At 37.8% G+C, this 15164-nt stretch overlaps 1 protein-coding gene across 1 annotated transcript in view; it reads left to right on the top strand.

The window, feature by feature from the left end:
• The first annotated feature begins 5619 nt into the window (after positions 1-5619).
• Positions 5620-15164, top strand: part of LRRK2 (leucine rich repeat kinase 2) — a 139469-nt gene continuing 129924 nt past the window's right edge. The window contains exons 1-4 of the mRNA XM_077870443.1: positions 5620-6201; positions 6456-6541; positions 11551-11660; positions 14160-14248. Coding sequence (XP_077726569.1) covers positions 6048-6201; positions 6456-6541; positions 11551-11660; positions 14160-14248 — 439 coding nt within the window. The 5' untranslated portion in view covers positions 5620-6047. The remainder of the gene's footprint in view (positions 6202-6455; positions 6542-11550; positions 11661-14159; positions 14249-15164) is intronic.

The raw sequence follows: 15164 nt of genomic DNA, 5'->3' as shown, positions 1-15164 counted from the left end.
GATGCCCTTATGGAATTTACAGCATCAATGAAGTATTTCTGAGAGCCAAGCAACATTACTTGGGTTATGACTTGTGGGCTATGTGGGCTTTTGAATTATAGCATACACATATCTAAGAAGTCCAGTGGGCTTCAGTTTGAATTTCCCTGTTTTGCTTGTGCATATAAAATACTTTTCCCTATATTTCTCCATGTGGTAAGTCATATTCTCCAAATAAGCTTTTTACTTTTAAGGTAAAGAATTGTATTTTGTAAATTATTTGGCCTTATTTCTTGTTATAATACATATTTGTTGTGGAGAATTTGAAAAATACAAAACTAAAAAGACCATGAGAATCACTTATAATTCTATCACCTAACAAGAACCTCTGTTACACATGTGTTTATCTTATCTACTTTCAGTGGTTTCATTAGGCATGTACTTTTTAAAATTATTTTTGCAACATTTGGATCAAAATTACTTAATTTTATGTCAGACTTTTCTATGTTTTAAACAATTTATTTCCTCATGTATAAACTCCCACACAAATTTCAGACTTCTTATTTTGGTGAGTAATATCAATTAATCTGTTATTTTAATTATTATTTTGAGCACTAGTGAAGTTGAATATACATGTGATTATTTTTATTATCAAATAAGTTGGAAATATAGGTTATAGATAATAATATAATGAACATCTATCTGCCCACTGATAGCTTAAGAAAAAAAAAGTTACAGATATAATTGAAGCCTCTAATTCTTCTTGGATATGTTTTTATTTTCCTCTCCCCAGAGATAAGCACTAGCTACAACTTATTATTACCATGTATAATTTTTGTACTGTTAGATCCTTAAAGTATATGTAACATTGCATGTTTTATAACATTATTGATATCACAGTTGACTATGTATCCTACTAACTTTTTAAAAGCTTAGTATTATATCTTTTGCTATTTAGTCATGTTGAAACATGGAACTCTAGTTCAGTAATTTTCACAAATTTATACAAATCCATTATACAAATATATGAAATTTGAGTGTTGATGGATATTCCAGTGGTTTTCATTTTCATTATAAGTAAAAGTTTTGGACTGTACATTTTTATATAATTGTCCTTGTTCATATGTGAGAGTGTCTCCATGGAATATCCTTGTAAAGTGCTTTGTAAAGTGGGTCATAGGATACAGGTATCTTCAGTTTTACTAGATATTGCCACATTGGTTTCCAAAGCGATTGTCTGATTTACATTCCTACAGTTCTGTATATGTATTCCGGTTGCTCCACATCCCACCTGATCATTGGTATCAACAAACTTTAAATTTTTAGGTAATTTGAGGGTGTGAAATGGTATCTCAGTATGGCTTTAATTTATACTTTTCTGATTACTAGTGGGTTGAGTATCTTTTGACAAGTTTAATGATATTTTCTCTCCTGTAAATTGCCTTTTGTACCGTTTTTCATATGAAAACTAAACTCTTTTCCTTTTTTATTTGTGATGATTTTTTTTTACATATTCTTTTTTTTTAAGGTAGAGAGAGAGATTGTGTGAGTGACAAGAGTGAGAAAGAGCGAATCTTAAGATGAGCATGGAGCCTGGTATGGGTCTCAATCTCACCACCCCAAGATCATGACCCTGAGATCATGACCCAATCCTAAATCAAGAGTCAGGTACTCAACAGACTGAGCCACCCAGGCTGGCTAGCTTTTTCTTTCTTTCTTTCTTTCTTTCTTTCTTTCTTTCTTTCTTTCTTTCTTTCTTTCTTTCTTTCTTTCTTTCCTCCTTTCTTTTTTACATATTCTTGTTAGTCTTTTTGGTTACATGCATTCCAAAAATCTTCCACTCTCTGTTCATCTTTTAAGTTTGTTGATAGACCCTCTTATAGGCCAAGTTTTAAATTTTAATGTATCCGAATTTAAGCAGTTTTTCTTTTATGGTTGGTGATAATTATGCCTTCTCTTTTCCTACCTTAAGGTCATAAAGTAGTCATCCCCCCTGCCCAAAGCATTTAGCTTCATTTTTCATATAAAAAGTTCAATCCACATGAAATTTATTTTTTAATATGGTGTAAGGAAGAGGTATGATTGATATTTTCTATAATTAGTGGTCTCAGTTTCATTTATCAGATAGTCCATTCTCTTCCCACTGATAGACAATGCAACTTTGGTCATATATAATTTCCATAAATGTAAGGGTATGTTTCTGGGTTCTCTATGCTCTTTCACTGGCATTTTGTATGCCATTAATATGCTAATTAATACCTATAGCACCATAATAAGACTCAACACACTGTTTCATATGTTGTACGAGTTGTGCGTAGCCTCTGACATCAGGCTGAAGAGATGCGTTCAGTCTGAAACCCAAATCCTGCTTTGTACAACCTGGGATAGGGCTCTGTCTGCCGGGAATGAGAGATTCATTTTCTAATTCACAGGAAGATGTTGTCAGGCACTTCTTCCTCCTTTGGGAAATAAATAAAAGGTAATAGAGGTCCTGACTCAGTTTCTAATTGGGCAGTTCTCCCACATTGTCCTTCAAAAGAGTTTTGGCTATTCTAAGCCCTTCACTCTGGTTGAAATCTATGAATTTTTTTTTTGCTGAGGTTCTCATTAGACTAGTATTGTTTTTTTTTTTTTGTTTGTTTGTTTTTTTACTTTATGGAGAATTGGCATCTTTTTGATATTTAATCTTCTCATTAATTGATATTGTTATCCATTTATTTATGCCTTCTTAATGCCTTTTATTTTATTTTATTTTTTATTTTAAATGCCTTTTAATATCATTTAATAATTTCTTCATAAAGGTTTTAAAATTATTATTAGATCTGTTTCCAAGTTTTTTCTCTTTCTCATTATTGTTATTGTACACAGAGAATTACATTGTATGACTGTTACTAATGTTTAGGAGCACAATTTTTAATATTATGAACATGTGAACAATTATGAACATATTTTTCTTATTGCCATTCCTAGTGAATTTCTTGTTTAGAACTTTAACCCATTTTTCTGCTGGGCTATCTGTGGAATGTCTTCTCTTCCCTTAACCCCCAGTGATTTGTAAGAACTTTTGGAAGATTAAGTCTACTTGTCTTTTGCCATATTTGTTGCAACTTTTTTTTTCCGGTTTCCCCTTTGCTTTTTACTTTCATTTTTTCCCCTTGACCATAGAAAATTTAAGTTCTTATGGAGTCACATATACTAAACTGTGTTTTTTCCTTAGTTTTTATGTTCCCTCATAAAATCTTGATTAACTATTAAACTATATTTTCTTTTTAAAATCATTTCACTTAGTATTTTCATCCATGTAGAATTTGTTTTGATGTTTGCTATAATTAGCAATGTTCATGTTATTTTTTTTTCTTCCTAGGAAGTTAGCCAAATATTCCAGCAACACTTTATTTTCCACTGAACACTACCTCTATCATGAATTTTTGCCTGTAGCCTTCCTTCTCAGTCTTGTTAACTACCTGCAGAGTTAATATGTCTCAGGATTTTAGTTAATCAATTTAACATTTTTGTTAAAATGTTAACAAAAGAGGATACTTTGCCTGACTCCTTCTGGTAGTTTGACAGAATGTTCCCATCAGAGAATTCATGGTTTCCATCTCACCTACCCACAAATTGGCTAATACAGAGTAGACAATAAGTAGTCAATAGGTGGACAAAAGAATTGAGGACAAGAGGAGACACTGATTTACTTAAATTTTTTTTTTTTGATTTACTTAAATTTATGTTTCTAGGGAAGGGACCTAGGTTTTGATTTTTTCGCAAGAAAATATCCAGTAGTCTGTGAGGAGGAAAAACTGAGCTAGAGAAAAAAAGAAGGAAGGCATGGAGGGGAGAATTCTTAGGAATGTCTGAGATATTGATTGGTTAGTCAGAAGTTGAAACAAGTTCAGAAACCAGTTAGGAAAGGATATACTGACAGCATGATAAAAATAACAAGGTTGAGAGTTTTTTGTTTTGTTTTCATTATGGAAAATTTATGTAGAGCAAGTAGTACAATAGACCACATGAACCCATCACCTATGTTCAGCAATGATCAAACCAAAAGTTGATATTATTTCATCTCTGCCTCTACCCATTTCACCCCTTTCTCCACCACTAGATTACAAGCAATTCCTAGCCATTTCGACTGTAAATTTTAGCATGTGTCTGTAAAGGATAAAATGTTTTTATGACAGTGAAACATTCACACCATTGAGGTTGAATTAGAATGTGCAGTTTTACTAATGTATTAGGGCAGCCTCCTTCATTTCCATTTGTGTGAAGAAGCTTCAGCTCAGCATTGGGACATCTATCTGGGTTTAAGTCTTGGCTCTTAGCTTTCTATCTGTGTGACTCTAACAGTAGTCTTCTCCTATCAGCACTAAATCTAAATGTCCTCATTAGCAAAAGAAGGATCAGTAGTTGTCTCACTCATTTCAGAATTATCATCAGATAAAGCAAGAGAAGTGAAAACACACCACCTAAAATTGTGAAGGACTAACTTCCAGTCCAGTTCTCTCCTTCCTAAGTAAATGACCCCCAGGACAAATCATCTGAAGGCAACAGGTCACCTTTGCCCAGCCTTGCCCCCAGTGTCTCTTGCTTAGGTTTCTCTTCCTGAAAAACACATTACTTCGGTACTTTTTTTTTTTTTTCCTTTTTAACTTTAGAGTTACAGACACTTATAAGTAATTTGAAATACCAGGAGAACAATGTTCAGGTTTGTATCTTCCACCTTTTCCGGTTTTCCGCTTTCATCTTTCCATTTACCCTGTATTTCTCTTTAAATAGGGCTGAGAACTGCTTATTCTTTGGTGCGCCCCAATTATCAAGACCTTACGGAGCGCAAACTCAAATTTCCAAAAGTTAATTTTAGTGAACTTTTGGCCAACGGAGCTTTACGATAAATAACTGAGGGGGCGGGGGGAATGGGTGGCTGGGTGGGAAGGGATTTGCTCCCCTACAAAAAGCCACAGCAACCACAGGAAAAAAAAAAAAAAAAAAAAAAAAGAGCCTTCAGCCGGGCACATTTTGATTGCAGAAATCCCTCTCCATCCCTGGTGGGAAATTATTCATTTCCCTATAGGGGGAACTCTAAAGAACATGTTCTCCTAAAAGGGGCCAACTGGGCGGTGCCCTCCTTTCCCGACGCCCAGATTTCTATTCTTAGATCTGGAGATAGGCGGCGGCTTTCATTTTTTAGGTTTCCTAGCGGGCGGCCCCTCCGCGGCGCTCAAGGAGCGGGGCCCGGGGCGCGGCAGGGGCGGCGGGAGGGGGCGGGGGCGGGGGCGCGGCGGGAGGGGGCAGGGGCGGGGGCGGGGGCGGGGGCGGCGGGCCCGGGCCTGGGGCTCCGTTTCCTCCCGCGCGACTCCCGGCCGCGCCGCCGCGGGGAGCAGGAGCGGGTCCCGGGAGGCGGCGCTCTCCGGGTCGGGGACCGGGGCCACCCGGCCGGGCCCAGCCCCAGCCGCACGCGCCCTCCCTCGGCCGAGCCTCCGCAGGCCGCTGAGCTCCTCTTTGCGGCCCTGGTGGGGGAGGAGGCAGCCGGGGAGGAGGGCTGCGGCGAGCGAGGGCGGCGCGGGGCGCGGGGCGCGGGGCCTTCCTCCCCGAGCGGCGGGCGTGGGCGCGGACGGGGCGGGCGGGGAGCGCAGGCTGCGGCGCTGAGCTGTGCTCGTGCCCGCGAGCGGCGGCGGAGCTCCGGGCCCGGGTCCTAACCCCGGGTCCTAACCCTGGGCCCTACCCCGAGCCCTAACCCCGAGCCCTAACTCCGGTCCCTAACCCCGCCCCCTAACCCCCCCCCCACCTCCCCGGCCCCTGCCCCAGGCCCTGCCCCAGCCCTAACCCCGGGCTCTAACCCCGGGCTCTAACCCCGAGCCCTAACCCTGGGCTCTAACCCCGGGTGCTAACCCCGGGCTCTAACCCCCGGCTCTAACCCCGAGCCCCAACCCCGGGCTCTAACCCGAGCCCTAACCCCCGGCTCTAGGCTCTAACCCCGAGCCCTAACCCCCGGCTCTAACCCCCGCCCCTATCCCGGCCCCAGCCGCCGGCCTCCGCGAGGGAGGGACCCGCGTGGAGCAGAGTCCGTCATGGCCAGTGGCAGCTGTCAGGGCTGCGAGGAGGAGGACGAGGAAACTCTGAAGAAGTTGATAGTCAGGCTGAACAATGTCCAGGAAGGAAAACAGATAGAGACCCTGGTCCAAATCCTGGAGGATATGCTGGTGTTCACGTACGCCGACCACGGTAATGAGTCGCAAGGAAACTCTCTCCTCCACTCCCCTCCTGCCTCTTTTTTGCAAACTTTCTCCCTCGCGTTTTTCCGAGTTGCACAAACCTGGGCTCGTGAGAAGCCACAGACTGTCAACTCCTTAGGGCAGAAAGGAGCTGAGAATTGTAGGGAGGTCTTGCGCTCACTTCTTTTGCTTTCTCCCCCTGTTTCATCCCCTGTGCGTGGATGGTGACTTTGCTTCTTTTTCCCTCACCCCCTTCTCTTCCAGCCTCCAAGTTATTTCAAGGCAAAAAAGTCCACGTGCCTGTGTTGATCGTCTTGGACTTGTATATGAGAGTCGCTAGTGTGCAGCAGGTAAAGGAGTTGTTTTCATGTCACCCGTTCTCCTTTCTGTCTGGAAATAGATGTTTTTCTGTCAATATTATACACCCAAAAGTTCTGGGTTAATTCTGGCATTTGGCTTCTCAAACCACTGACTGTGATTTGAAGAAGGAAGCGATACAAGTCATGGTCAAATGTTACTGATGTGAAAGGGCCCGCTAAGAGCTCCCTAATTGTTTTGGAGAAGTAGATTTATACAACTGACCTACAAAATATGGTTGGTGGTGGGTAGGAAATAATCAGAAGTTGAAATTTACTTCTGTGATTGGCTAGATGAGTTCACCAGTATCAGCATTTAATCAAATTATTCTAAGAATCTTACCAAGAACAGCATGTTCTAGAGATGACACCGCTGTGAACAGTTAGGGAAAGGAGAATAATTAGCCACTAAAAAATTAATGATGATTAAATTAATAAAATGAAGTAACTGGCAAATTCTCATAGGTTTAAGCTTTCTTTCTTTCTTTTTTAAATTTGAGAACAGATTTCTGGCCTTTAATTGTAGTGTGCATTGTGTTATCTAAAGAAAGCGATGTCTTAGCATCCTCCTGTAAGTTTATATTTGTATTTTTCAACTCTTTTCATATAAACTGAATATAAAAGTGAGACTTAAAATCAGTACCACAGGAAACACAAAAATTTGTTAAATGCCTTCAATATATTAAAAAAAATGAAGATGATAATTGAGGATGATTTACAGTCAAAACAAATGATTGGCTAACATATTGACTTCCTTTGTAGAATTTGAGATTTAGAGAACTGAAATCAGGCACTTGCATGTTGTTGGGTCCTGAAGAGAAAGAGAATTGAACTTTGAACTCTGTCAAGGTGTAGTCAGAAAGCCAGTGTTTCTTAATATTTACTGGAGAGGCTAGACGCAAGTAGGAATTATCTGGATCTCTAAATCTGTATCTACCTTTATCTTTATGTTCATTCATCTCTGTATCCAGCTATGTCTAGTCTGGGTGAACCATATTCCTAGCTTCTTTTAAATGAGGACATTTACATTTGGGATAAACGGTTATTTTAAATTTTCTTCAACTGAAATATCTCCCATCTGACTATTGATTTTCAAGTTGTTAGCAAACAAAATCATGAAAAGATGGGAGGCGTGATAGAGACACTGTTCCTTTTAGCATCCAGTGCCTGAATTTTGCCCATGAAATATGAGTCACATTTTAGAGCTGGCCCATTGTGCTTGCTGCTTCCCTCCCACATCATCCCTTCTCACTTGCCTCTGCTTTGGTGTTCAGAAGTGCCTTGTCTGGCAGCTTCTATTCCTTGGCTTCCGTGCATGGTATAGAGGATCTTCCTGTTGGGTGCCACTCAGAACCCGCGGGACCTTTGGAGGGTTTGCTGTGCAGGGTCCAGAGAGGTAGTGCTAAACTTGAGAATCCAGGGGAGGCTGGAACAGACCCACCCACCACTTCATTCTTTGTTTTAGAAGCTATCCACACCTGGACATGTTTGCATGGAGTGGCTCTGAATGCCACTTAATACCTCGTCCAGTGGGTACCGGAGACAAAGTATGCAAGAAAATAAGGAATTGTCTTTTGATTTGGTTACTTAATGGAATAGAATTATTCATTTCCCCACCATGTATTAGTCTGCAAAAGGCATGTTATCCCATCATTTAATTCTCACTGGAATCACACTGCTCTCTCAGAAATCTCACTGGACATTTTTACCTTTACATTTTACCAGAGCTAAGTACCACATTGCTAATGACAGAGCCAGGACTCAAGTCTTCACATACCTTCAGAATCTCTTTTCACTATACGTTCTGAATTCACAAGCTTTTCGTGCAAGTAAGAAGTACAGTGATTTGTTACAAATACTGTGGCCTTGCTAGGCACAATTACATTATCAGTTTTAATTATCATTGGTCTTATCAAGGGAATATAGAAAGGGGTCACTTTACCAATATTTTAATACTCCACTTAAAGTGGTTTTCTTTTTGCTTCAGATTTCTTCATATTTGTGGTGTAATTTATATATATATATACACACACACACACACACACATCCTTTAATGCTTTATATGTTGAGTTGGAAGTGCTGAATTAAAACTTCTGAATGATGAATTGAAGAAGGTAAGGTAAATTTAAAAGTAAATATTAAGGTTTCTTTCCAGAATTCATTTAATGTGATATTCCAGACTCCAAATTCTTTTTTCAAGGTCTTTTTATATTTTATTACTGCTCCTTAATAAATGACAGTCTTTAGAGAATTGGTAGTTAGGCTAGCTGTCCTGTAGTTTCCTTTTTTTTGCCAATCATCTCATCATTTCTCAGTGCTCCTTAATTTTACATTACTTGTCTTTATCCACACAGTTGCAACCTTTGAGAACGAAATAAATGAAAGTCACTAAATTTTTCTTTAACCCCAGACTCTTTCCCATTGTGCATTAATTAGATGCTTGAATTTCCAGAATAATTATAATAACGTGAAACTACCAATTTAATTGTATTATAACTGGGCAGGATAGGAACCTTCTCTCTGAGTGATAAGCTTTTAATTGAGGAGATTAATGGATCAGTTGTTACCTCTGCTCTGCTGCCAGAGATTGTTTAATCACAGAGGCTCAGTTGCCTCAATCTTTTTTGCAAAGCAATTACTGATGCTGCTTATTCACCAACCAAAACAAAACAGGTTTTCTCCTTGAGTCACTCATGCAGGTACAGAAATGAGTAGAGCATCCTATGTGACTTATGATTTATTTCCTACCGGAAGCTGTTCCAAATGTTATTTTCTTAAATACGTGAGGAAAAAGCTTCGATGTGTTTTATGAAAGCACGAAAATAGCTGGTTTCTATGACAGCTGGATTGTCGATGTCTGTTCAGCTTACGTGGAGGAGGATGTCCTACTTAAATATAGGTAAAAATAGCTGTCAGAAATTGCTGCCTTTTCAAGCAATTTGAAATTATGTAAAAGGATGTAATGACAGAGTAAAGCAATTCATGCTTAATTCAGAAAAGATTCAGAAATAATATTGTAAAGAGATCTTGTGTAATCATTTTTATCTTGGGAAATAGCCCTTGTTTATTCTCATAAATAACAAACTTGGGCCATTATTCCTTACTGGATATTCTTACCTTGTCATTGGGCTCTGCGTCATTTCTGCGTCCAGTCTTGCCTAGCAAGAGCCTTACCCTGCAGCACTGTCCTTACTACCCAGCATCTTACTCTCCTCACAGCTTAGTAGTTTCAGAGGCTTCCATCTCCCTATTTTGAATGACTGTGTTCTAATTCCTTTGGAATCTGGCTGAAGTCCTACCTTTTCTATATTGTTTCCTTCCCTGGGTGATGCTGACAGCGGATCGTGCTGTCAGGATTCATATATCGGTGTTTATCACACATCCTACCTAGACACTTTTCATTAATCTCTAGATGCTACACATTAGTGCATTTTCTATTTCCTTTGGGTTTTCTTTTTCCTGACTATATCAAATCTAGTTCTGTAATATAATAGAATGGAAGATCCCTTAACTTTAGAGAGGAATATACAATAGGAAGAGTGAGTTAAATGTAATCTCTAGTTTGAAATTCAAATACTGTTTTTTAAAAAGTTGTATTTTTAAAAACTATTTTTTTTAGAAGAGCATCTTATTCAAATTGGCACCATGTATAAACAGACTAAAAAAAGTTGTATTTACATCGTATTGGTAGGATCATATTTCATTTGGAAGTGGGAAAATGTCTAGGAATATTTTTGATGTCCACATGTCATCAACTCACATTTGGATGTTCTAAAGAAACCTAGATGGACCCATTGAGAAATTCTATCTTCTGTCTTTCTTATAGTGACTTTCTCTTTTCCTGTACCAGGTGTTACAGTGCCATCAGACAATTCCTTTTCTCTGCCAGTTATCTAGCTACTGTACCTGTGGAGCAGTCTTTCCTAATAACTTGGTTTGGTATCAGAATTTCCAACTTTTCCTAATCCTCCATTCCTTTTTGTTTTTCAATTAAAAATATTTTTTTAGCCTCCATTCCTAAGCACTTCATTTTTTACCCCCCTACAATTAAAATCTTAAGTATTTAGAAGAAATTCTGTCCGGTAGATGTGACTTAAAAAATCTTGTACTTCATAATCTTTGTGTGTCCTCTGAAACTATTTTTTGTTTCCTTTTTTAAATTTCTTTTTATTTAGATAATAGACATCTGTTTCCTTAATTCAGAAATGCCATAATATTTTTTTTATATGCCCTTCTGGTATGGGTTTTGGAGAAATATATCTTTTAAGTGTATTTCTTCCTTCCTCCCTCTTTCTTTCTTTCTTTCTTTCTTTCTTTCTTTCTTTCGTTCTTTCTTTCTTTTTCTTTCTTTCTTTCTTTTTCTTTCTTTTTTAAAGATTTTTATTTTTTTTAATTTTCATTTATTTATAATAGTCACACAGAGAGAGAGAGAGGCAGAGACACAGGCAGAGGGAGAAGCAGGCTCCATGCACCGGGAGCCCGACGTGGGATTCGATCCCGGGTCTTCAGGATCGCGCCCTGGGCCAAAGGCAGGCGCCAAACCGCTGCGCCACCCAGGGATCCCTCTTTCTTTTCTTTTCTTTTCTTTTCTTTTCTTTTCTTTTCTTTTCTTTTCTTTTCTTTTCTTTTCTTTCTTTTCTTTTTTTTCTTTCTTTCTTTCTTTCAGATTTTATTTATTCATAGAGACAGAGAGAGAGGCAGAGACACAGAAGCAGGCTCCATACAGGAAGCCCAACGTGGGACTTGATCCTGGGTCTCCAGGATCACACCCCAGGCTGCAGGCGGCACTAAACCGCTGCACCACCAGGGCTGCCTTTTAAGTGTATTTAAAAGACATATTTTAAATATGACTTGCTTTCTTCAGTAAGTATTTTGGATATCATTTTGTTTTAAAATAATTATTTAAAAATTTGGGAGTCACCTAGTCTACTAAGAATGAAGAGACTGAATATGGTCTTTTAGCATGTTTAAAAAATGTGAATATTTGCCTTTCTTTCTTTCAGGTGGGTTGGTCGCTTCTTTGCAAATTGATAGAAATCTGTCCAAATACAATGAAAAGCTTAATGGGACCTCAGGATATTGGACATGATTGGGAAGTCCTTGGGGTTCACCAGTAAGTATGACAGATGTGTAGAAACAAACTTCATTAAGTGTTTATCCAGACATATGGCAATCCTGCCCTTAATATGTCATATACTTGTAATTCAAGCAAATCTGGTAAAATCCTCTAAAATACAGATTTTTTTTTCTGAAATCAATGACTTACATTTATAGAGAGCTTTCTTTCAATTCAGTAGTATATTATCTAATTGAATTAGAAAACAACATTTGAGGTAGAATGTCAGGTGGTATTATTATTTTAGTAATATAATAATACAGTTATAAAATTGGTTAGGTTGTAGATTTCTGATGACTACTTATGAATTCAAATCAACAAAACGTTTTTACTTTTAAATAGTAGAACTGATAAAAACTAGTTCAAAAAACATGAGTACTAAAAGTTTGTTCTGTAAGTAGTAATTTAGAAGTTTATGCTTTACTGTTTTTAAAAAGCACATGTATATATATTCATATTTATACATTTATGAGCTTAAACCACAGCTTTCAAAATGAAGAAAAAGGAGGAAATTACCTCTCAGCACATCTGCAGTCAAATCTTGATAGCTGTTTTACCAGCTATGTTACTGCAGTTTGCAACATAATGACTTCATAGATGAAACTACTTCTTCAGCCATAATTAGTTCAGAAAAATTTTCTGAAGAAAAATGTGTTTCCAGGAAAATCCTTTTTGTATAACTTTTTTTTCCTTGATGTTTAAAAATTATCTTTTCTTATGAACTTTAGGTGTTCTTTGTACCTAGTATGACTTCTCTTTACCACAGAGAAGTGAATACCTATTGCTTCCAATGACATGTAGCTTGTGAAAAATGTATTTTATGCAAAACCAAATTTTACACTTTTGTATTGTTTACGGTTGATACTTCAAACATAGTTGCAAGTTTAAACAAGTAAGAGCTGTTTGTTCACAGGTGAGCATACATGTGCTTACTTGTTTTTCCATCTTTGATGTTTTATGTGTTGCTATTCTTCAGTTTCCAGGATCTAAAGAGTGCTTTGTAAAGAGCATATTTACAGTCAATGTATGTTCTCATCTCCAAACAATTTCTGAAAGTCTATGAGTCACTTCTAAAGAGTGCAGCATTTAATGAGGAATTATACAAAATATAACTGTAATTAGTAATTGAAATGTTATGTGTCCCTTGACTTGGCTGAGAATTTCCAAAATCCCCAAAGATTAGCATCATATATAACCTTAGGGAGTTTTAGAAAACTCATCTAGTCATATTCTAGTATAAACTAACTGTTCAAATTAAATTACATAAACATTTCTGTAGGGAGCTCATTCACTTATTCATTCAGCCACTCTTTTGCTCATTCATTCATTCACCCTCTGTTCATCATATATTTATAATACTCCTACTTTAGGCCTGAAGTAATGTAAACAAGATAGACACACTGCTTTCTGTAGTGGAGCATATTAGATCATTCCCAGCAAACTTTATTTTTTTTTATTAAAGATTTTATTTATTTATGAGAGAGAGAGAGAGAGAGAGGCAGAGATACAGGCAGAGGGAGAAGCAGGCTCCATGCAGGGAGCCTGACATGGGACTCGATCCCGGGTCTCTCGGATCAGGCCCTGGGCAGAAGGCAGCGCTAAACCGCTGAGCCACCGGGGCTGCCCTCCCAGCAAACTTTATTGTAAAACATAATCTCCCTGTATTCAAGAACTTTTTTCCACCAAAGTCTTAGAGTACTAAAGGAGAACTCTCATGTGGAGATGAAGTGAGGAGTAGTGGGTATGGTACAGGGACAGGTAGGATGACATGAGCTGGAAGAGAATTGACAGAGTAGAGAGACAAGGTCTCTCAAGTCTTGACCTTGCCAACTAGAGACCATGTGGCAAGTTTCTTGGGAATCTGTGGATGTCACCAGGCTCTGTCTTCTCCAAATGATGGAAAGCTAACCACCAGTAGGTAGAAACAGACTAAAGATTGTATATTTTAGAATTGATGAACTCAGAGACTTAAATTTAATGAATTTGAACTAGTTGAATATTATTGATATACTGGGTTCACTATGATAAATATTGTCAATTACTCTTTCAAGAATAGTAAAAATCAATAACTTAAATATTTATATGGGTTCTTAATTTATATGTACAAACTAACATCTTTATTACATCTCTCTATTTTAATATATCAACATGCATAACATGTAATTCACAAATCTATATCAAATGGGCTTGATCTCTTGATGCATATAATTCTTCATGATAGTTTAGATATGTAGTTGGGTGAAAGTAGTTAATAATTGAGTTTGTATATTCAGAGGAAAAAAATTTAACTTTTTAATTTAGACATAGTATTTCCCTCTTAATTGTTAATAAGTTTGGCTCAATTTTAATGGAAGAAAAATGCACAAGAGCTTCAATAAAGGGAATGAAATACAATGAGATGAATAAAAATACAGGTGAGTGAAACACAATATCTAAAAAAACAAACATCTAAGTGTGATAATTCACTCTTACCTTGATTTCTGTTTTTAATTACAGACTGATTCTTAAAATGCTAACAGTTCATAATGCCAGTGTAAACCTGTTAACAGTTGGACTGAGGGCCTTAGATCTCCTTCTAACTTCAGGTAATACATACACATGTATATTTTAATGTTGACTCAAATTAAAAAAAATTTAAACCATTTATCAAATGTGTTTTAATGTCTTTTTAAAGTATAAGAACATATACTTGAAATACTTATATACTAAATATCAGTCATTTCCAAAAATCTTTGTTTCTATTTTCTCTCCTCTCTCTCTCTTTTTAAAGATTTTATTTATTCATTTGAGGGATAGAGAGAGAGCGCCAGCACAGCAGGTAGGGTGAGTCATGGAGGGAGAGGGGCAAGCAGACTCCTTGCTGAAAATGGACACCCATGCAGGGCTTGATTCCATGACCCTGAGATCATGACCTGAGCCAAGACCAAGAGTCAGACACTTAACCAACTGAGCCACCCAGGTTTTCCTCTCCTTGTCTCTTTTTTTCCTTTAAAATTCCCACCCAATATCATGGCCTTAAGCATCACCTTTATATATTATCCCCAAACCTAATTTCTGTTCCTAGCTTTGCTCCCAAAATATGGTCCCACATGTCCCATTCCCATTAGCTTGTTGGCTACACATGTCCTTGTCATTATTATATCTTTCTCCATTATATCTCTAATATTTTTCTATATATTCTAAGGTATGACATAATAGCAATATTTTAAAAGTACATAGCTTCCTTTTTGAATGCTAAATGCCAGGCTTCACATGTAAGATACTTCACATGCTTCTAAAAACGTAATCCTCAAAACATCTCATGAGATAGGTATTTGATCTCAGTTTTCTAGTGAGGAACATGGAAGCACAAAGAGATTGCATCAGCCACTAACTAGTAGAACGAGAGTCTGAGTCCACATATCAGGTTCTTTCCTTGAGGACAATTCTGCTTGGATGATTATGGACCTGAAAACATAGAATCTTGGTATGATGCAATAATTATGATCATTGCTATAATGG

This window comes from Canis aureus, chromosome 25 (assembly GCF_053574225.1).
Source record: "Canis aureus isolate CA01 chromosome 25, VMU_Caureus_v.1.0, whole genome shotgun sequence".
NCBI classification, from domain to species: Eukaryota; Metazoa; Chordata; class Mammalia; order Carnivora; family Canidae; genus Canis; species Canis aureus.
The sequence above is the reverse complement of the archived record's forward strand: the minus strand, read 5'-3'. Positions and strand labels throughout refer to the sequence as shown.